The sequence below is a fragment of the Vitis vinifera genome, chromosome 18, assembly GCF_030704535.1.
Source record: "Vitis vinifera cultivar Pinot Noir 40024 chromosome 18, ASM3070453v1".
Taxonomy (NCBI): domain Eukaryota; kingdom Viridiplantae; phylum Streptophyta; class Magnoliopsida; order Vitales; family Vitaceae; genus Vitis; species Vitis vinifera.
The window spans coordinates 26,977,006-26,998,800 of NC_081822.1; the positions used below are offsets into that span (position 1 = coordinate 26,977,006).

Here is a 21,795-nt window from a genome sequence, read left to right on the forward strand (position 1 = left end):
TATTATTAAATTTAAAATAAATTTGACCACACAACCACGACAACAATATCAGAAATAAGAATAATAAGTTAAGCCAAATTAATTTTTTTAATAAAATTTTGTTGAATAACATCGGGAGCTTGATTAGAAAAACTCTTTCGTAAATAAAATGTTTGAAAATTTTTAAATAAAAAATAAAAAATAAAATTTAAAATTAAATTCAAGAAATATAGATTACACTAGCATAAATCATAATTAGAAACTTCCCATTTTCCAAAATATCAAATAGGATAAACACATTTTCAAGTGTGGAATTTCTAATTTCCCTTCCAAAATTTTTCCCCTAAATTTATTCCTTTTATTTTATTTATTTATTTTTTTAATTTTTTAATTTCTCTCTTTTTTTTGGGTCTCTGATAAACCTCCTATTCCCTTTCTAAATACGATGGCACAAGTCTATTGCAATTGGGAATATGCAAATTGCTTTGAACTCAAACTACTGCCTTTATAGATGCCAAACCCATCGGCTTCTTCAACTTCAGCCCTTTCTGCTTCCTTGTTCCACAGCCTTCGGATTCCCAACCCTAAGCCCCCTTCATTGCAGAGCAATGGCTTCATCTCCACCTTCCGTCCAAGTAAGGGACAGCATTGATCTGACGCCCAAGGAGACCCAGATTTTCCAGAAACTTCTCCAAGTTGTTCGCCACTTTTCTCTCCGAACTCAGCTCCGCGTCGCCGGTGGCTGGGTCCGCGACAAGGTCTGTAAATCGCTTCTATTTGCCTCCGTTTGTTTCTAGAGAAAATAGTGCGCAGATTTTCCGGAAAAATAGAAGTTTCTCCGGAATTTTTACCGGCGATTGTACTGTTTTCTTGCCTATGTTAGTTACTATAATCTATTTGGTTCTGTTTGTTTTGAAAGAAAATAAGAAGGAAAGTTTCTTGGAAAGTAAAAAATTAATAAAGTCTCAACTTTTGCTGGGTTTGGGGCAATGTAAATTATTCATGAACTGGTATTCTATATGGCTTTGTTGTTTCGAAGTTAACGAAAGTTTTCGGAAATTTTCAACTTTTATTAGTTTGGAGTCGGTTGCAGTCTTCGCTTGGTTCTGTTAGTGACTTGCTTCTATTCGTTTCTTTGTGTTTTAAAAGAAAATAGTAATTCTCGAAAATCTGGTGAATTATTTACCAAGTATTCCTTTTTGGCTCACTTCGAACTTTTCCTCTTTAAATAGGGACTTTCCTGGGAAAATAGAAGTTTCCCAAGATTTCAACTTTTATTGTGTTTGTGACCTGGCGAATTATTCACTAACGAGTATACTGTTCCACTTCAATTGGCACTGTTGTAACTTGATTCTACTTGGGTCTCTTTGTTTTAAAAGAAAATAGTAAATAGGCAAATTTTCCGGGAAAATCTAAGTTCCAAAAATTTCAACTTTCGGTCTGTTTATGACTAGGTGAATTATTCACTAACCAGCATACCTTTTCTGAATTGGTTCTATTGCTTTCTTTGTTTTGAAAGAAATTAGTACCTCATGAAATTTTCTGGCAAAGCAGAAGTTTCTAGGAATTCATGTTTCAAAACTTGTTTTATTTGTTTATGTTTGACAATTTTATTAGTCTTACACTTGTTTGTGATTATATTGTGAGTGCACATGCTACTTGGTGTTTTCTTTCTATAGGAATTTGGATTTGAAGATTGAGAAGTTGAATGTTAAGGGATAAAGAGGCAAAGAGATTTTAGGCTCAAGTTATTTTACTTTGTTGCACATGCTAAAGCAAAAGAAAAGTCTGCTGAACATTTGAATTTGTTTCGGGTTTTGACTTTTGAGTAGTACCAGAAGAATGAGGTTGTGTTTGGCTGCATGGAATTGGAGCTTCGTATTGCAATTTGTGGTCCAGTTGTGAAATTTACAGTTGGTTCCCTTTCATAAAATTAAAGTTTAATGGTTTGCTGAAAGTGAGACTCATGGATACTGTAGAATTAAAATTCGGAATCCAATCCAATTATGTGAAACCGAACACTCCCTTAGGTTATTTTTGAAATAGACATTGTCTTTGTTTCGAAGTTACAAATTTGACATTTTTTTGGTCTCATTTTTCAAGCCTACTTATGTTGAACTCTGGTCCACTCTGCAGTGGTCAGAGCAAAGTATATGGTTGCCTGAGAATGTGTATCACCTGTCTGATTGAAGTCTTACCAGAAAAGAAAGAAAAGGATGGTCTAGAGTTCTTTCTTCTATAAGATTAATGTAAAGGATGAAGGTACATTGTTGAAAAGGTTGGACTAATTCAGGGGTGAGTGGATATGCGTGGCATAACTGATGGGAATGGGGTCTCGAAACTGCAAGGATGTTGGGAAATGGGACTTCTGGTATTTAGAGATGTGACAGAGGGTTGTGAATGCTGATTTCAGAAATCTTTGACTTTCCATTATTTGTTTCATGAGGAAACTTAAAACTTGTCCCACCTCTGCCTGATTAAACTATTTGGCTAACTGAAATGAGTCCTTCCCTTCTTTAGGAAGCCCAAACAAATGAGATATTCAAAATTTTCGTGTCAGTTTTATCTAAACTCGATTTTATATTTTTTTATTCTTATGTTTGGTTCCTTTTTTATACAGTTTTAGGAGTGTTGAAATGCATTAGACAAGTGATTTTATGTTTATATTATTTGTATGTCCCTTACATCGATATTTTCTTATTGCAGCTTCTAGGGAAGGAATGTTATGATATTGATATTGCTCTGGATGACATGCTGGGCAGAGAGTTTTGTGAGAAGATCAATGATTACTTGTCATGTACAGGGGAGGAAAAGCAAGGAATAGGTGTTATTCAATGGTATGTGATCCTACAATTGTGTTTGGCACTTATGCTGTGAGAACTTCTGTTTTGAAATTTATATCATGATCACATTTTACTCTTCAGGCTTAGCTCAAGTGGCAAGTGGTTGGGTTGGGAATGTGGGGAGCTCTAGGTTCAATTCCAAAAAAGGAAAAAGAGCAAAGACAAAAATGCTGACTATCAAAAAAAAAAAAAAAAAATATCTTTTAAGATTTATTACAGAAAATCAATTGACTCAGATAGCCAAGTATTATGGATTTACATGCTCTTAAATATTATAATGAGAACTTTTATTTTGACATTTGTTATAGGAAATCAATTATTTGAATAACCCTGGATATGAGTTTAGTCTCTTTAGTTTCTCATTATAGTTGGTCTTACATGAGTTATCCTTGTAGTTGTATCATTTGAATTACCTTCAATATCCTTCGTGGGCTTTCAACTTGTTCTCTTCTTGTGTTAGGGGCTCTTTATCAGCCTTGGTCTTCTTCATAGCCTCTTTGTTTTTGGGTGTTCCTCGTATGTGCCATTGTGCTAAGTTCATCCCCTTTTAGTGCTTTTCTATACAATTTTTCTCACCAAAGAAAATAAAAAAATAAAAAATGAAAAATAAATAAAGAAAGAAAAGAAATGCAGCTTGATGGAGTGGATTTGGTGTTCTCTCTATATCTGTTTTAGTGCATCTGGAATTCATGTGGTCTACCGGCCTTGTGGGAGATGGAGGTTTTTCCTATTTAGATTTCATTGATAGCTGAGAAAGAGTAAGGTTGCCTGTGCCACTTGTTTTTTTTCTTCTTTTCCTCCTTTTTGTTACTTTGCCCCAGGTGTGCCTGGTATACTCCTATTGTAAATGGTTTGTTCCCCTTCTGATGGACACTATTTTTAATATCTGTCTACTTTTCCCATATAAAAATCTCTTTAAATGTTTCCAACAATATTCCCCTTCACTCTCTTTTTGTATTCTTCTTGCTTTTATATTAATGTGCATTTTCCTTTTTGAAGGACTTCTCATCATTCCCTTCTCATGTAAATGTTACTTTTATCTAATACAATATAAGTTTCAGTCTTAGGAAAAAAAAATTGTTAAAATTGCATGACATAGCTTACTCTAAAAGAGCGAGATCCACCATTACTCAAAAGATAAACTAAAGGCTTTGCCTACAAGAGTGAGTTCCACATTAGCGTGCAGGATAAATTAAAGGATTTACTGTTGATACCTGAAGTTGAGCCCAGGCCCTCAGGGAAAGCTTATCCTCATCACTGTATGAAGATGATGAATTTAATAGTGGACCTGGGCTTGAAATATTTGATAATCCTCTGGAATCATTTAATTTGTTTCTCATTCTTCATACAGAATACATAGATTTATCTTCAAGAAAAAATAATTGTGTTGTCTTTTTTTTCTTTTTTTTTGGAATTTGGTATAACATAGTACTTAGGCTTATATAATTTCCTTTAAAGTGAAAAATACTCTGCCTTTTTTTTTTTTTTGGATTTTACTTTCATCATGTGTTATATCCTCCACAGAAAATTTTTCATTCTTAAAATACTTATCAGTAAGTTGTGCTCTTTGGTTGGTTTCAGTTTGCTTCTAGAATAAATGTGTGTGTATTTTATTTTTTTGTTTTATTTTGTTGGCTTTTTGTTGTTTTTTATTTTATTTTATATTATTTATTTCATTTTATTTTGTTGCCTTTTTTTACCAGTTAAGTCTTTTGACCATTTCCACCTCCAGTTTTATTTTATTCCAAGAACTAAGAACTATTATTCTGTGGTGTGTGCTTTGAGATTATTCTCGCTGACTATGCCATTGATTCTCAATTTTTCAGTAACCCTGACCAGTCCAAACACTTGGAAACAGCAAGGATGCGCCTTTTTGATGAATGGATTGATTTTGTAAACTTAAGGTCTGAAGATTATAGCGAAAATAGCCGGATCCCGACAATGGTATGCAGTTTTCTCAGCAGTTAATAATCTTGTGGTAGTGTCATGTACCTTAATTTGTTTCTAGAGGAGGTTGTGTGTTATTTTGATGATGCTTACATGTTTTTTCTTTTTGCTATCATGGCTGCTTTTATGAGGGTGTTTATAAGAATTAATTACTTATTAAGCATGTTTTCTTCAGTATAAAGCTTTTGTTTTTTAGAAGGAATATTTTTCAAGCTTTATGATGACGTAAATATGAAAATATGTCCTGGTTTCATTCGGCTTGTGGATTTTATGACTTGGTGAAATTATTATTGTTCGTGGAAAATCCTGAGGTGTTTTCTTCCAGGTAAGGACGGTCCTGAACAGTCTTTTCTTGCTTCAATTCCATTTTAGGTGGTAGGCAGATAATGGAAAAGATGCCAATATGTAAACAAGTTATTCATTTAAAAGTCAGAAAAAGCTTTATTTGTGGTTTATGTATCATTGTTGTCCAAGTGGGCTAGTTTGTTCTGATGAGAAGAAATTGGATAGAAACTCACCCTGATGCCGTTGTTCTAGTAACTAATTCATGGGTGGCCTTGAGGAGTTTGAGACAAGTGAGGCTTCTTTTTCCTCTTCTTTGTTTTGCTATTGAAAGCATTATGTAGTTACCTTTATTTGGGCATCTAGAGGCGGTGAGTTATGTTGATAGGAGTGGAGGATTCTGTGAAATTTATGGACTTTGCTTAAGATTTTTCTGGAGGTAATATGGTACTGATTTTCTGCCAACTATCTGTCTTGGCCTACCCTAGTGGCTGATGGTAGGTATTGGGACAGTTTTATTAAAAACATTGAAAGAAAAGAAGTTGGATGGATGATGGTAGGGATGATTAACTCTTGTTACATGGACTACTGAAAATTTTCCTCTACTTTCTTGGTAGGGCATGTGGTATAGAAAATACAAAGTTCATCAGGAATGTTCAGTTGGGCAATAGACTAGTGGAACAAGGTCCAATTGCATGTTGAACAATACCCTCATCTATATATTTTGTCTCTCGCCCTACTTAAGTTAGATGGAGGTGGAGATCTTGAGGTTCTAATCTGCTGAGAGGTATCAATGTTTTCTGCATTGAATGTTGGCTTAAACCTTCTTTGTTTTCATTTCTTGTGTTGACAAAAAGCTGTGGCAAAATCTTTGGAAGCTTGAGGCAAGTTTGGGTTGTGGGGTGGAGATCTTTTGGAATATGCTTCTAAGGTCAACTTATTTGGGATCTAATGACTGAGATCTCTGATAGTGGATGTCAGGTCACAAGAAAATTCATTTTTGTGAGGACATATAGGCTAACATTTGTTAAAAAGTGCCCTCTATCTAACCTACCTACCGAAAGTTGATCTCTTTTGTAAATTTGAACTTGCTTAACTGTTATAAATGGAAGTAAAGGAGGTCACAGTTGGGTGGTGCTATACTCAGGGTTTCCATGTCATGTTTTGGATAGCAATTGGCTGTTGTGCTTTGTTAAGATAGAGATTAGGGATGACTATATTTTGCCTCCTGAGCATTTGAAACATCAGTTTGTTGGGAAAATGGTTATTTGTTAAGAAGGAGAACAATTAGTTGTGTTTTGTTGTAGTTATTAAATATGAGTAAGGAGTTAATTTTGGAGGGGAAGGTTGGGAAGGTAGTTGTGTTTTTAGTGTACTGTAGAACATTTGCAAGCCTGAAGAAAATTTATTGGTATTTCTTTATGGAGGTTGAAATTGGTGTAGGGCTTGGCCTTAGGGGGGCATGATTTGAAAAAGTGTTCCCTTTCCTTACTATTTTTCAAGATCCAAACAGAGCATTAGGGAATCTGCAAATTGATGTTTGGAGGGCATTGACATAATAGGTAAATGGACAGCCATGTACTTAATCCTTTTTCTTTTTTTTTCCTTATCTTTTTAAATATCTGAAAAAGGCTTGCCAATGCAGAGGTGATTATGCACTGACCTAAGTTGGAGTGATGGAGTGGGATTCTTTCTTTCTTATCTGTTTTGTTGGTAATGGTGTTCAGGGGTAGGATTCTTCCTTTCTCATCTGTTTAGTTGGTAGTTGTGTTTGTTATATGCATTAGTGCATATATTAGGACACGCGAACCAGGCTCCTTATGTTTAAAGATCCTTGTAACCATTTTAAATTACTGATTAGCTTTTGTTTAACTTGCAAGCTATTTTCATGCTTACTCATTTAACATCAATTTTATCTAATATGTTGGATATATTAATATTTGAATTTACTCATATCTTGTAGAGATTTGGCACTGCCAAAGAGGATGCATACCGAAGGGATTTAACCATTAATAGGTATTTTTCTTCCCCTTTTCCATTTCCATTTTATGCAAATAAAATTGTTTTGAAAGGGACAAATTGATATGAAGTCATTGATATGTTGGTTTTGTTATTCTACAACAAACCCTTTTTCTATCTACTTCTGTTTTGGGGTTGGCAATATTCATTATATAAAAATTTGTGTTACCTGATGCTCTTAGACTCTATCTATATTTTGTCGGTTGTTTATATTTAAATCATTGGTTGGAATGCATCTTGCTAAAGGAGTTATTATTATTATTATTATTATTTTTTATTTGACAGCTTGTTCTACAACATCAACACCAGTTCTGTTGAAGATTTTACTGGGAGAGGTTAGTATAGGTTTCCATTTGCTTTAGCATGTTTGGTTTTCAAGAATTGCTAACTAGATATTGGTTAACATGTTTCTCTCTCTTCTTTTCGTTCTTTCTTTTTACCCTCCTTTTTTTTTATTTTGAATTTTCTCTAATTCAGGCATTGAGGATCTGAAGTCTGGAAAAATAGTTACACCATTACCTCCAAAGGATACATTTTTAGATGATCCCCTACGAGTTCTTCGGGCTATCCGTTTCGGTACTTTTGATACTCTGTTAATTTATTTGCTTGCTCTAGTCATAAGATAAAGTTGATGTTTCTCTTTCTAAAATAAAGAGAATTAAATATTAGGAAAAGGTATTTATGATTCTCTTTAGAAGAAGGTATTATGGAATTCCATTTGATGTGAATAGGAATGCCTCTTATCCCCTGCATGGCTATGTCTACGCATTAGTGGTCTTGATGTCCATCACTTTATCCATAAACATATGTTTTCTTTTACCAAAATACATATATATATTCAGTTCTTCTGCTTTGTCCTAATAACTATCCTGGTATCCATTCATGTGACTCCCTGTATCTTAAAATTTGGAAAATTGAAGTATTAGACATCTAGACACGTTCCTAGACTGTGCACCTGTAACCAAACCAATGCACAATAGATGCATATAAATGACTTTCTCACAAAGCTTTAAACAGTATAATCTGTGTTAGGCTATTGCCATAATTTCTGAACATCTCTACATATCTACTAGGTATATATTGTGTGCTGGGAACATTGAGGAAGTTTCTCATTCCAACCAAAAAAAGGGAAAAAAAGACATTAATGAATCCCAGAACAATATGACCATGAAATCGATTGCTTAATCCAGTATGATCCTGGAGGGGAGAGCTACTTGTTTGCTGCACCTAGATTTGAGTTTTCCTTCAGTTATTCACTTCCATATTGTTCCATAACCTCTTTAATGTATTGCTTTTGAGATCATATGTGGTTGCTCTTGGTTTTTGTAGGCGCCAGGTTTGGGTTCATACTAGATGAAGAGTTAAAGTTGGCTGCTGGTTGTGATGATGTGAGAGCTGCCATTGCGGATAAAATTAGCAGAGAACGTATTGGTCATGAAGTATGTTCATTCTCTTGCATGCCATTGATATGAGTGGTTGCTTTTTATAATGTTATGATTTTGTAAACATAAAGTAAGTGACAAGAACCTTAAATTGATTATTTTCTGTCCTTTTTTTTTTATATTTATTTAATGCAGATTGATCTTATGATCTCTGGCAATGAGCCGGTTAAAGCAATGACATACATCTGTGATTTGCTATTATTTTCGGTTGTCTTCAGTCTTCCTCCTATTGTTAAGCCTGCCATATCTGAAGAATGTGATAGGTTTGTGATTTTTAGATTTAATTTATTTGTCATGGATATCAATTGACTCAAACCCATTTTATATTGTCATTATGTGTCATTTCCAAATTCCAGCTTTCCATGTTTGTCATTATTCCTTCCTCACCAAAAAAATCTTAAAAAAATAAAAATAAAAAACTAATATATTTAGTAAAAAGTTCTACATAGTCATTTGTAATGTTAACATTTAAACATTCAAATGGTAATTCCTCAATATTCATTGCAACAATAGATGTATTTAACTTTCAACATTTCATGTATGCTTTTGACAACAAGTGTGTAGCTTTTCATGTAGGATTATTTTACCCCTATCTCCCTTTTATAATCAATTTCTAACCTTAAAATACACTTGAAAGAATTGATATAATAATTCTTTTAGGACAAAATTTTTAGAATTTGATTTGTCTTAGAAACTACAAAAAATGTTCAATGGTGTATGTATTGTTGTATCATGCAATTTCATATTGTATCTTGTGTTATATACACATACACACATATATACCTATTTCATAAGATTGATGCAAACTAACAATAATTATTGATTTTTGTAAGAAATGTATTGATTTCTTTAACTTCTCTATTAGGCTCTGCATTGGTTACATCGATGCTGGGTGGAACCTAATACAATTAATTGGATCCTCTACTTTCAATGTGAGTGATATATATATATATATATATGCATCATTTTCTGTTTTGGTCATTATTATTTTCCTGTTGATTCGTTAGTATATATAAATATCGTGTTGAACTTCTTGATACTGGATAAGGTGCTAATCAAATTTTATACTTCCTGTGTACTTTGTGGCGTCTTATTTTTTAATGAATTTGGTTTTTATTTATCAAAAAAAAAAAAAAAGGAAAGGAGATAGATGAAGTGGTTCTTGTTTTTTCTGTGCTAAATTTTCATGTTATCATCATATGTGAACTTGAGCTACCCAACTATCGGACTAACTACAAGCTATCAAGAACAGAGCATCTCCTAAAAAAAAAGAAAAAAAAAAAAAGAGTCCAGTCCTCGTAAATTCCTTAAAATGATTATAAGAATCTTTAACTGTGATTCTTATTTCTAATATTTTCAGAACCGGACCGGTCATCGAACCAGAAAAATTACCGGTTCACTGGTTGGACCGATGATCGAACCGCTGTTGAGCCGATGGTCAAATCGCGGTTGAGCCGATGGTCGAACCGCGGTTGAACCGATGGTCGAACCGCGGTTGAACCGATGGTCGAATCGCGGTTGAACCGGTAATGCAATAAATATATAATTTATATATTATATAAAATTAAAAATATACAAAATTACAAATTTTAATAATGTTTGATTTTTATATTTGGTATATTAAATTAAATGATAAAGTTTAATATTTTAAATTTTATTTAATAGAAATATGTAATATTTAAGAATGAAGGTGTATTTAAGATGAAAAAATTTATAATATTTAATTTTATCTTTTTGTCTTTGTATTTTATTGTTTTAAAATTATTCTATTAATTAATTTATATTATTTTTTTATAATTATTATTATATTCTTATTATAAAAATAAACAAGAATTTAAATATTTACATTTCTTTGAAGATTTATATGATAAAAATTTGAAATAAAAACATTAATCTTAGATTCTTATTATATATATTTTTTAACAACATCATTTAATAAATATGGTGCAATGCTCAATGGTTCAAGGGCTTCAAACTTTGAGATCCGTCCAGCCCTCAAAGAAGCAATGTTTTGCCTCTATTTTGTCCTAGTCCCAGTCCCACATCGGAAGCACATGACTTCTATGTGCTCTAAGTGCCCCATAAATACCTTCAACATCCAAGCCAAACATGCCAGCAAATTGGGCCTGAAAACATGGCCCAAAGTTAAGTTTTATAAGCTTGTCATTGGATTGGGCCTAGTGGCTTGGACCAAATTTAATTAGTTTCAGTTTTGAAAGTTTTGGGCTTGGAAATGGGCCTGATGGATAATGGGCCTCTTATTAGTTAACAAATTTTTGTAACAATTATGGTCTGATTGGTTTCTAAAAAACTAGACGGTTTGTCCAGTTTGGTGGTTCAACTGTCGGTTTGAACGGTTTAATACCGGTTTGACCACAAAACGGTTTATTTAGATGGACCGAACTGGAAAGTTCACTGGTCAACGGTTTGACTGGCCGGTCCGGTCCGGTTTTTAAAACAATGCTTATTCCATCTTCCTACACTGGGTTTTCATCTAATTCTTGGTGTTCTTGCTGGACTCAATTTTCTTTTCCTTAAGATAAATTTTAATTGAAGAAAAAAAGGTGGTTAACCCTATGTATACCAGGAATATACAAAAGACTTCAAATAAAAAGACTTATCTACCACCAAGGGAACCGCAACAAATAGAATCTAGAAAAATCATAACAGGGTGGATTAAGAGGATAAAAGCTTTACAACCATTTGTCAAAGGAAATAGAAAGAGCTTAAGAGTCTAAAAGAGCATTACATCCAGCTCTTTCCCAAATGAATAAAAAATTACAAAGATGGGCCAGGCCTACTTTTTAAGGAGTCAATTGTGGCTTCAACTTCACTTCCACCTCCATAAACAGACATGACTTGTATGATGTTTCTACATTTTCTGTATGATTCATTTAAGCATGACCTTCTATTCCATAATTTTTTTATGGTTCCAACTTTTTCATCTTACTCCTGTCCTTGATTAAGCTTTTGAGCAAAGAAAAGGAAAGACTATTGTGTCATTTAATTGATTCTTTTCACAATCCTTGCAATTTAAAGAGGGCAACTCACCTTCATTAACCTTTCCTTGAATTCTCCATATTTCTATGCACTCATGATAAAGCAGGCCATTCCAGAGAAAAAACATGAAAGACCCATCTAGTTATTATATAATTCAACAATCACAATCTCACAAGGTATTTTACTTTTTGTGCCACCCAATCTATTCTTTATGGAAAGTGAATGTCAGGATTCTGTCTTCCCCATTCGTTATGGGTTTCTTGAGGATAGCTAGTAAAACCCCTACCTTGATCGATGAACTTGAACATGCTTATGGAACTTGTCATAATTTCCAATATCATCTGAATTTTCCTTTTTTTTTTCTTCATTTTTACACTACTTAAGTTTAAATAAATTTTATAGTGTTATCTGTCCTCACACATCATATATTACAGCATCTATTCTAGTATCTCCACTACATGAATTTCCCTCTTCCTCAACTTTGACACTGATAATTTGAGGTCCCCCAAAAGGTCCTGTGATGGGCAGAGGTAGCTTTTTGTTATTTTAATTTGTAATTGAGAACATACAGTTTTGTCTTGATAGGGCAGAGCCCCAATAGCCTCTAAATCTCTTCTGAGCTTTCTGTGCTCAAATTATAGAGTTGACAGGAATGTTTTCTTTTAATATGGAATAATCAATTTCATTGACCTTGCCCAGTCTATTCACATTAGTAACCCATGATCAAGCGCTGCAAATCCAATCTGACAAATCTTCCTTAGTTGTCCCAGGCCCAGTCTTCTTTGCACCTTGAGACACTTTTGGTCCATTATGGAGAGATACTGTTTCCCTAATTTTTACCTAGTTCTTCTTATGTATGTTTATTTCTAGTCTTCAGTTTTTTGATGATGATTTTTCATTCCATGTGAATTTTAGGATGAACAAAGAAGGCTCTATTTGTATGCGGCTTTGTTTCTTCCATTCAGAAAGACACTGTACGAGGGTGGCAAAGCTAGAAAGGTACCATCTATACCATTGCTATTGTTGTGCACACGCCTTTTAACTGTATACTTGAATCACAGGCTTCTGTTTTGGGCTTATGCTTTACTGCACCTGTCGTAAGTGAACCAGTACAAACCCCATCATCAAAAGGGATTGTAAAAATTTAGAACTATAAGTTCAATTATCATTGTTAGGCATGATGCTCTGGATGCCTTTGAAAAGTATAAAAAGTTAAGCAATATCTGAGAAAAGTATAAGAGATAAGAAAACTAAGGTACTGTTCCAACCTTGTCATGTTGAATTACTTTCTTGCAACTGCAGTTGCTGGAGTGAAGGGAGATAAAGCATGTCTTCAACTTGTTGAAGACTATTATGTCGGCTGCAAACTAGTATAGAGACAATAAATCTCTTTAGTCACTTGTTTTTCATGCTTAATTAATCATACATGCTTAATTAATCATACATTCTGAAATAAGTTATTTAACATTTTTGGAGTGTTGAGTTACGAATTTATTCCTTGTTGGGACTTCATTTTTTGGGTTTCTGGGTGAAAGAGAGGAGAAAGCTTGGAGCTGTGCTACCTTATTGATTGACTGTTATATTAGAATGCCAAAAGGAGAAGTTGAGAAGCTTGGAAAATTAGTGGTTGCAAATATTTTTATTTACGAAAAAGTCACATTGTCTTTGTGGCTTATGCTACTGGGTTTTATAATCTCTTGTAATTAGGATTTGACTTTTGTTTGATGCCTTTTGACTTCTTTGCAAACACCATGGTTGTTGATTTCCAATCCCTAGGGGAACCAATAATTCCACTTCTGTAGGAGTCATTGATGGGATCTTAGGATTAATGTAATTTGAAGAACTTGCAGGAATCAGAAGCTAATGTCTTCTATATGTTGGGCAGATGACCAACATTATAGTGCCCCTTGGTAGGGGCTGTCTGTTCTAGATTCATTACCTTGGCCAGGTTTGGTAGTTTAGAAAACTGGAAATATTGTTTCTTGATGTTAGCCAAGAGGAAACATTATAGTGGTATCTTTAGCGGCCAATTTTATATTTCTTGATCTCCTGCTTACTGATTTTTGATGTTTCATGAGTCCCTTCCCCATGTTATTGTTACGTTAAATGTCCTGTCTCTTTTGCCTTGCATTGAAAGAGAAAGGGAGACTATTCCTAATTACCTGGATGGGATAGGGTGTGGGTTGGGATTATACATGTGTTTTGGTTTAGTTTCAGGGTGGGCAAGGTTTGAGTAGGAGTGGGGAGGAGAAAGATTCATTACCTTTTCAAAGAGATGGGGAGAAAGAAAGACTCCACCCACAATTTCATGGACGTATGGGGGTTTAGGGAGGAATAAAGGAAGAGAAGGCTGGGAGAGGTGGATGAGAGTGCTTACTAAGAGAAGTATGGGCTAGATTATAGTCTTTCCTAATTTTTCTGAGATTTAAGTCTAGGTCGGTATAGGGGACCCAAAGTTTCTCATAATCTGTTGTGATACGATATAATTTTTGGAAGTTCAGACTTGATTCAGTTCTTAACAAATTTTGCTCAGACTAGGGATCAGTTAGTAGATGTTCTCATTTAATGGATTATTATGACATTAGGTTGAGAAAGAGTGTGGAAATTAGGTTGAGAGAGAGCATTACCAATCATATGTAACTAAGTAACATTTGACCTAATTGCGTATCTTTTTTTTAGTAGGTAATTTTTTTTTTTTTTTATCCATACTGCAATTTGAACCTGGAAACTCCTGCATCCCCCCACCTTAAAAAAAAAAAAAAAAAAGGAAAGAAAAACCCATTGCCACTTTAGTTAGGCCTCAAGGATTGCCCCTCACTCCCTGCAGTTACTTGCGTGAAAGACCCCTGGAAAGGATATTCGCACCTGAACACGAAATGGCCACATCTAGCTGATGTGTGTGGCTACAGAAGCCCACATGTTGGCTGTGGGTGAGGGAAGTTTCACTTAAGGGACTCCCCTCATGTGTGATCAACATACGCTACTTTGGTGCTGCCTAAACTTGTACCTGGGTTTGACAGATTTGTATGAACTAGACGCACCTTGGCTATATTCTTAGGCATCAAGTTGGGATGATTCAAGGGTCCTGGCGTGGGACCAAAAGCTTCTTGATGTGGGCATAATTGCCATTTGTAGCATGTGTTGAGCATGCTCTAGTCCAATGAGAATACAAGGGCACCTACATATAACAGAAAAAAAGGAGTTTGAAGGCACAATAGGAATCACACTGATTCTCTTAGCACTCTTATGAGATTCTAACCTGTGGGGTCTGCTACTGATTTCCCCCCTCCAATTTTATCCTGTCCCCTGTCAAGTTGAGAGAACTCGCCATCAACTTGGTTAACCTCGTCTGCCTAAGAACCACCATGCACATTTTGGTGACTCTACTGTGATCGAATCATGTGTCCTAGTTGGAAATGTCACATAAACAATGAAACAGAATGATGTTCAATGTCTTGCAATCTTGTTTGCTCTAGTGTCTTTTTGCAAACCTAGGGCCAAATCTGGGATACTTTCCTAAGCTTACAACAATTTTAATAGGGTTGTTTGACAAGTACTCCCACACCTTCCATGGTCCTAGTCCTACTGTGAAGTAGGCAGGTCTAACCCATTCAGGCTCCCTTCTGGCACCTGCACCACTCAAAGGCTATCTTGCCATTCCAAGGTAGAGTCCAATTCAAGAAGAGCTAGACAGATCCACACGACCATTTCCCCTGGAGCTTGGCCTTATATAACCGCTTTTGTTTTCTTCAAGAAGTAATTAAGATTGCACGGAGTACATATTTATCTTTTTTAGCACACAGGATATATTTCATAAGGTACCAACTTCCTACAGGAGTTTCTCTGAGTTCCTTGCAGACCGTGCCTATATATATGTGTGTGTGTATGTGTGGTACTTGACTCTTGACCCTAATCCTAGGGTTGATTGGGTCATAGGATGGCATGCTTACACTCTTCCATAAAAAAAAAGTTCAATATTATGTGCTCGTCGACTTATATTACTCAAAGTTAAGGAAGCTGGAGTCAATGTTGAAAACATGTTACGCATATCTACCACTTGTGTGGATGGTTGACTGCATGTTGCAACTGAATTCCCAAGGATATTGTACTAGGCCTCTGTGTAACTGAGAGGCTATCTTGGCAAAGTTACACCTCGAAAATTTCCCTATAGCTTTGTTTGATTTTATGAGGCTATTGTTGATGACCCTTGCTACATTAAGCCTGCAGGGGCATAGGTCCGTTCTAGTAGCTGTCACGGAGGGACCTTGGAAATCATGTGAAGTATAAACATGCTTCAAGAGACTAGGGAGTATAAGTTATTGTCCCTTCCCCTAGTGAATTGGATGAACTATGAAATGGCTAATATACTAGATCAGAGGGACCTGGTTGTGAGCATGATATTGCCAGCTGTACCCCTAGGGTCAATCACAGAAGAAAAGATGCCCACAAGTACTATTGCTTCCATCAGATGGTTAAACATCCAACCAAGTGTTATTGATCAATGTGAACTCTCCTGAAGGAAGACCAAGAATGGCCTGTTGAACATGATGAATAGAAGTGGATCAATAAGGACCCTAACCATGGTAAAATATTTCAGTAATTACTTTCTGGATGGCTTCAGAGCTTAGGCATTGTAAAGGGACATTTAGTGGTGACTTGTCCATAATTTACAAAGATTTCTCCGCTTGGGGGTGTTAGTTGGAAGCTGACCTGTTACCTTAACTTCATACTGTTTAGAGCACTGGTTGTTGAGACCTCTAAGGCTAATGGACACTTGCGCATTGATCCCGATGCATGGGTGAAAATTGAACCAAAATGGGTAGGAGTGAGAGTTAAAATTCTTTGGCTGGCAACCTTAAAAAGTTTGATGGTAGGGGGACATTCGTCAAGATTACTGTAGCATCACTATGGATTCTTATTTGTTGCATTAAGGGCTTAAAAAGCAGGATGTCCTTGTCCTGTATGCTAGGTGATGACAAACTAGAGGGGGAGGGGGAATGTTTTGACAAGGATCTACTGCTAGTAGGACCTTTGCTTAATACATCAAAGCGCCTTTGGTGCTCTAAGGTATTGGTGGTGTTTTTTATTTATTTTTTATACTTTTTGTTGAAAGCAATTTACTTTTAAATTTCAGATGGTTTTTTTTTTTTACTTTTTTTTTTAAAAAAAAACTTATTACTTGTTTCTTAAATTTTTTAACTAAATAGAAAAAACCAAAATATTTGGTTTTTCTAAATGCTAGAATTAGCTTGTTGTTTTTTCTCTACTTTTTAATACTTAATAGAAATGAAATATTAAAAAAAAAACAAAAAACTTAATGCTTAACTCTACTAAGCACTATTTAGTTTTAAGTTCTATTTAGAATTAAGTTGAAAAAACAAACACTACCCAAGTCAAAGCTCCTTTGCTTTATACATTAAAGCTCTAGGAAATGATGTGGGAAGTTCAGAAAGAGGGAATAATTGTCTGTAGTCTCACACAATTATGCACCAAAGGTGCTGTTAGGCATATTGCTTGACTACTTGATGAGGTAAATTCCCTTGATGATGGTCTTGAATTTAGGGACTTATAGAAGAATGGGCTTTAACTTAATGATTGCTGGAAGATTGGAGACACAAAAGGTGACAATCATGTGTGTTTCTTCAAAAGCCCCTATTTGGAGCAAAAGCCAGGACATTAGTGCTTTCAGAGCAGTAGGACTAGGTGTTTTACTTAGAGGAAGAGTCCAATTTGGACCACAAAGTGCACTTGGTCTCATTTCAATGTACTGAAAAAGCATCATAGTAGGCTGCCTTTTTCCCACTATCATCTGCCAAAGACAAGTTGCCACAGTAGAATCTACTGGACATATTATCAACAATTAGCAACACTGGAACAATGTGTGGGGTAAATTGACGTTATCACTGAACAAGGCATCAGATGGAATCGGAACTTTTGGGGTAGTATGGAATCTCCCCAAACAAAAAGATTTATGAAAATTTGAGAATTTTCCTAAGTGAAACTAAATTTGGTTACGTTGGTTGTACCATGCACTGAGGAGCAGCTGGCCAAGGCACTCCAATCATTTTCATGTGTTTAGCAAGGAGGCAAGACTCAGCCATGTTTCCTCTAATTGGAGAGGCCTTGAGGACCCTGAAGGATAGCTGACATGAAAGGGAAGCTTCCAGCCAAAACTCATAGAAGTGCCCAATTTCCCTATTATTAAATTGGTTGCAATGAAATTTTTTTCCTCCTTTTACTTTCTTGAGTCAACCTAACAAGATGCCCTATCCAGTGGCAATAAGAAACATCTAGCATTTGCTTAGCCTGTGATCTTGGTGTCTTCCAAATTTATGGCACTCCTGGATTGCTGATATATTTACCAAGGTGCGTCTTCGAACAAATATTATTATTCTTCACTGAGTGAAATTGTTTCAGACATTTGGTATTGGGCTGTGGACCTCAATATTTTTTTTCCCTGGCTTTGGTTGATGGTTTTTTTCTCAATTATTATTATTTTTTGGTAATTTGTGGACATTTATTGTTATCCTGGATTTCTATGTTTTGTCCTAATGCTGATGTCCTAAATTACTTGAATCATCCCGTTTAAAAATAAACTTGAGCTACATGTGTTGTAACAGATTCCCGTTGTCAACCACATCATTCGGAACTCTCTTAAGCTAAGAGCTAGTGATGCTGACACGGTTAGTTTTGATCTATTAATCTTTTTCAAATTCCTAATATTTTATATGTTTGTAAATATTCTAGATTTTGAAGTTAAATGCTAAGTATATCTTGAAACTGCTGTATGTTATCAAATTATTGGTTAAAATATCTGCTGCATTGTAGGTTGTAAGCATACACTGTGCAGTGGAGAAATTCATTTCCTTGATTCCCTTCATTGAATCCACTGAAAGCATTCAAATTTCTGAAGCTGAATGGGGAATTGAAATTCTTGATCTTCCTGTTACTTCAAAATTGCGAATATTGACAGGTACAATCATGAACTTAAAGGGCTAAGCTTGGTGTTATAAAAATTGCATTAAATATGAAACAGTTTCTAGATAAAAAAAAGGGCTTCTACTAGAGAAGCAACTTCTTCTTAAGGTTTCTTCTCTTTTTCTTTTTCCTTTTTAACTAAAGGCTCTTTTACTGCAATTATCCAAATACATCTAGAAACTTTTATTGTACTTAAAAAAAGGTTTTGGCTTCCAAGAAGCCATTCCAAACAGCACCTAAATATAATGACTCATGAATAAATCTTGCTTGTTGCATCTGACTTGCTTGTTACAATTCTAACTTAGAAGTCTCTTACATGGCATAAAAAGGGATCACAATATGATTTGGAACTCAAGTTGGTGTTCAACAAGTATTTGAGCTGTCTGTCTCTGGAATAGCATCAATAATAATGTTCTCACATTTAGATTTCAATTATTAAGAATTTTGTGATGATATTTGTTAGGCAACATAAGTTTATGAAGTTAATATACCATGGAATAGCAAGAGAAGTGCGATTCAGACATGACTTTGATAGTTACAGTTGAAACTCATAATGCCAAGATGTCTGCACTTGAGATGGCTTCAATATTTTTATTTCCTAAAATATTGAACATGGACTTGGCTGGTACTTCTTTGAACATAGCAGACTTTAGAATGGGAAGTTTGAAACTTTTATTTATGCTCCAGTGTAATTTGTACGAGATGTTAATATTGTTATTATCTAGCATGTAAGATAGCTTTTCAAGAAGATGCTTACTAGCAATTTTTTTTGTTTCAAGTTTTTTTATTAAGCCTTAAAGTCATCTTAGTAACCATTGGTGACAAAGCAATCTTGTGAAAATGGAAGGGTTTATGTGGTCCTTGGTGAACCAATTTAGAAAATGAATCTTTCTTTTCTATAGCGTTTTACATAGTATTCCACCATTGGACTTTTGTAGGTACCTTATTCTACTACTACATTCACATTGTTGAATAATTTAATGAAGATTTAACTTGTGTAGTTATCCTATTGCTAACTATTAATTCTTATCTATCCAGGGTTGCTTCTGCGGGAAATCAAAGGTTTTTGGCGAGTTGCCTTGATGGTGTCCACATTATTATACCCAAATGATATTAATCATACTCGGGATATTTCGAAGAATAACTTTCAGTTGGATAAGAGAAGAAAGGTTTTTGAAATGGTTGAGAATGCCATTGTCGGACTAGGTATGAGTGGTTACCCTTCTTTTCTATTTTCAAGTTCTCTGATGACCAAGAATTTTATTATTGTACCTTTTGATTGCATCATGATGACTCACAAGTTGAATCCTGTCTGGGTAACATGCCATTTCTGTGGCTTGCTTGCTTGATGAAGTCCTGTGGCCTGACAAACATAGCAATGCCTTCTTGTGATTTTAGACTCCAGAGCTCCTCTTTCTATCTTTGATATTCTTAAAGTGGAAAAGTGGTTAATTGTTTATTTCTCATGCTTTTTAACCTAACCATTTCCCACTCCTTTCTAACCACTTTAATGAAGCCACTTTTGAACTTAAAGATGTGTTTTTAAAACTTCCTTGGCTCAATATACATGAAATGTGAGAGAAAAAAGTTTGGTGAGTCACTCTGAAAGTTTTAAAGTGGTGTTTGGTAGCATGCAATAAGATGACCTAGACCGAAGTTCATGCGGGTTTTATCTCGTGACAATTTGTCATATAGTGGTTTTGGATAGAACCAACGATATTGAAAAATCTCAAACTCTCTGTGAAGAATGATAACTATTTTTATGATAATGCTGGTATCATCCCCAGAAAAGAGACTTAGATAAGAGGATAATAAGTTCTGTTTTTTGACGTGCAGGTCTAGAGGAAGTTTGGGAACTGAAACCCTTGGTTAACGGGAAGGATATCATGAATGTTTTGCAGCTTAAATCTGGAGGGCCACTCGTGAGGGATTGGGTAAGGAACTCTTCTTCTGTACCCTACAGAAACGATTCATAACTAAAACTACTAACATATGTTTCTCTCAACAGCAACAAAAACTGATTCAGTGGCAGCTTGCACATCCCTCTGGGACTGCTGAGGAATGCCTTGATTGGATGAGGCAAAAGCGGCCAAAGCGCGAGTAACTTGTCAACTGCTTTCACCTTTTTGTGGAACCCTAATCTCATCTGAGGCAAAGGACTGTTTCTGAAGTCTCTACCTTTTCTTGGAGGGTCTTGAAGCTAGGCTACGAATTGAAACCCCAGCAGCATGGCATCCCTGCCAAAGTGGATTGTACATATTCACATTTTTGCAGCAGTATAACTTAGTCGTCATTTCATTAGCCATTTTGTTAGTGTGTCATTTCTTAATCATAATCAACTTTGTAGTAACAATTTATTTATTGTATAATTTGGAATTCCAAGTATATATATTAAATGAAAGCTCCTTGACGAGATTAATTGTAGTTGATACTCCCTGGTAGAGATGACTTAATTGTTTTACTTGTTCTAAGAGCCGCCTACTTCCAAACCTTTTCATTTCCTAAAAGGCAAAAAAGAGAAGTCTTATATTTAATTTAAACAAAATTTGTTGAAAATATTTGTTTTTTATCTTTGGGGTAAAAATATATTTATCTATGACATTAATTTAAGGCCTATTGGGTAACTGTTTTTATTTTTATTTTTTATTTTTTTATTTTTTTATTTTTTTATTTTTTTATTTTTTTATTTTTTTATTTTTTATTTTTAATGTTTGATGATAAAAAGCTGTTAGAACAAAAATTAAGATGTTTTTAAAAAATATCTTTTAGGGTACATTTGGTAATTGTTTTTTAGAATAATTTTTTATTTTTTAGAATAAAAAAATAAAAAAATACGTTTGGTAATTACAAATTGTTTTTTTTTTTTTCGTGTTTTTGGAGAATATCTTTTAGTTGATTTATATTGTTTTCATTTTATTTATTTATATATTTATGGCTGTTTTAGAAAATAATTATATAAGCATGTTGAATGATTAAAAATGAAGTATGACATAAAAATTATTTTTAAAATATATTTAAAAATAGATTAAAAACATTTTAAGTTCCTAATCAGATTTTTGTTCTACAAAATATTATAAAACAATTTTTAAAAACTATTCTCATAAAATAATTACTAAATAGAGCCACAATTATTTTTGTTTCTATGATTGTTTTAAAAAATAATTATACAAACATGTAGATTGATTAAAAATAAAATACTATACATAAAAATCAAATATTAAAATGAGAAAATAAATGCTATGCTTAATTAAGAAAAACACCCAAAAGGAGGGGTGAATTGAGTTTTTTTAAAAAACTTTTCCAAT

At 34.4% G+C, this 21,795-nt stretch overlaps 1 protein-coding gene across 1 annotated transcript; it reads left to right on the top strand.

Moving 5' to 3' along the window:
- Positions 1-259: 259 nt before the first annotated feature.
- Positions 260-20,914, top strand: LOC100257606 (tRNA nucleotidyltransferase cca2). The gene is made up of 15 exons (XM_002266515.5): positions 260-737; positions 2,686-2,816; positions 4,649-4,766; positions 7,015-7,067; positions 7,356-7,405; positions 7,548-7,646; positions 8,400-8,509; positions 8,648-8,775; positions 9,378-9,444; positions 12,428-12,511; positions 18,133-18,195; positions 18,341-18,485; positions 19,529-19,696; positions 20,327-20,424; positions 20,499-20,914. Exons 1-15 carry the CDS (start codon positions 453-455, stop codon positions 20,592-20,594), a joined length of 1,695 nt encoding a protein of 564 aa, XP_002266551.2. The 5' UTR covers positions 260-452; the 3' UTR covers positions 20,595-20,914.
- Positions 20,915-21,795: the final 881 nt, after the last annotated feature.

Coding starts and splice junctions, on each gene's coding strand:
- LOC100257606 (XM_002266515.5), top strand. CDS start 453: ATGCAAATTGCTTTGAACTCAAACTACTGCCTTTATAGATGCCAAACC. Junction 2,817..4,648: donor GGAATAGGTGTTATTCAATG/GTATGTGATCCT, acceptor TCAATTTTTCAG/TAACCCTGACCAGTCCAAAC. Junction 20,425..20,498: donor GGCCACTCGTGAGGGATTGG/GTAAGGAACTCT, acceptor TTCTCTCAACAG/CAACAAAAACTGATTCAGTG.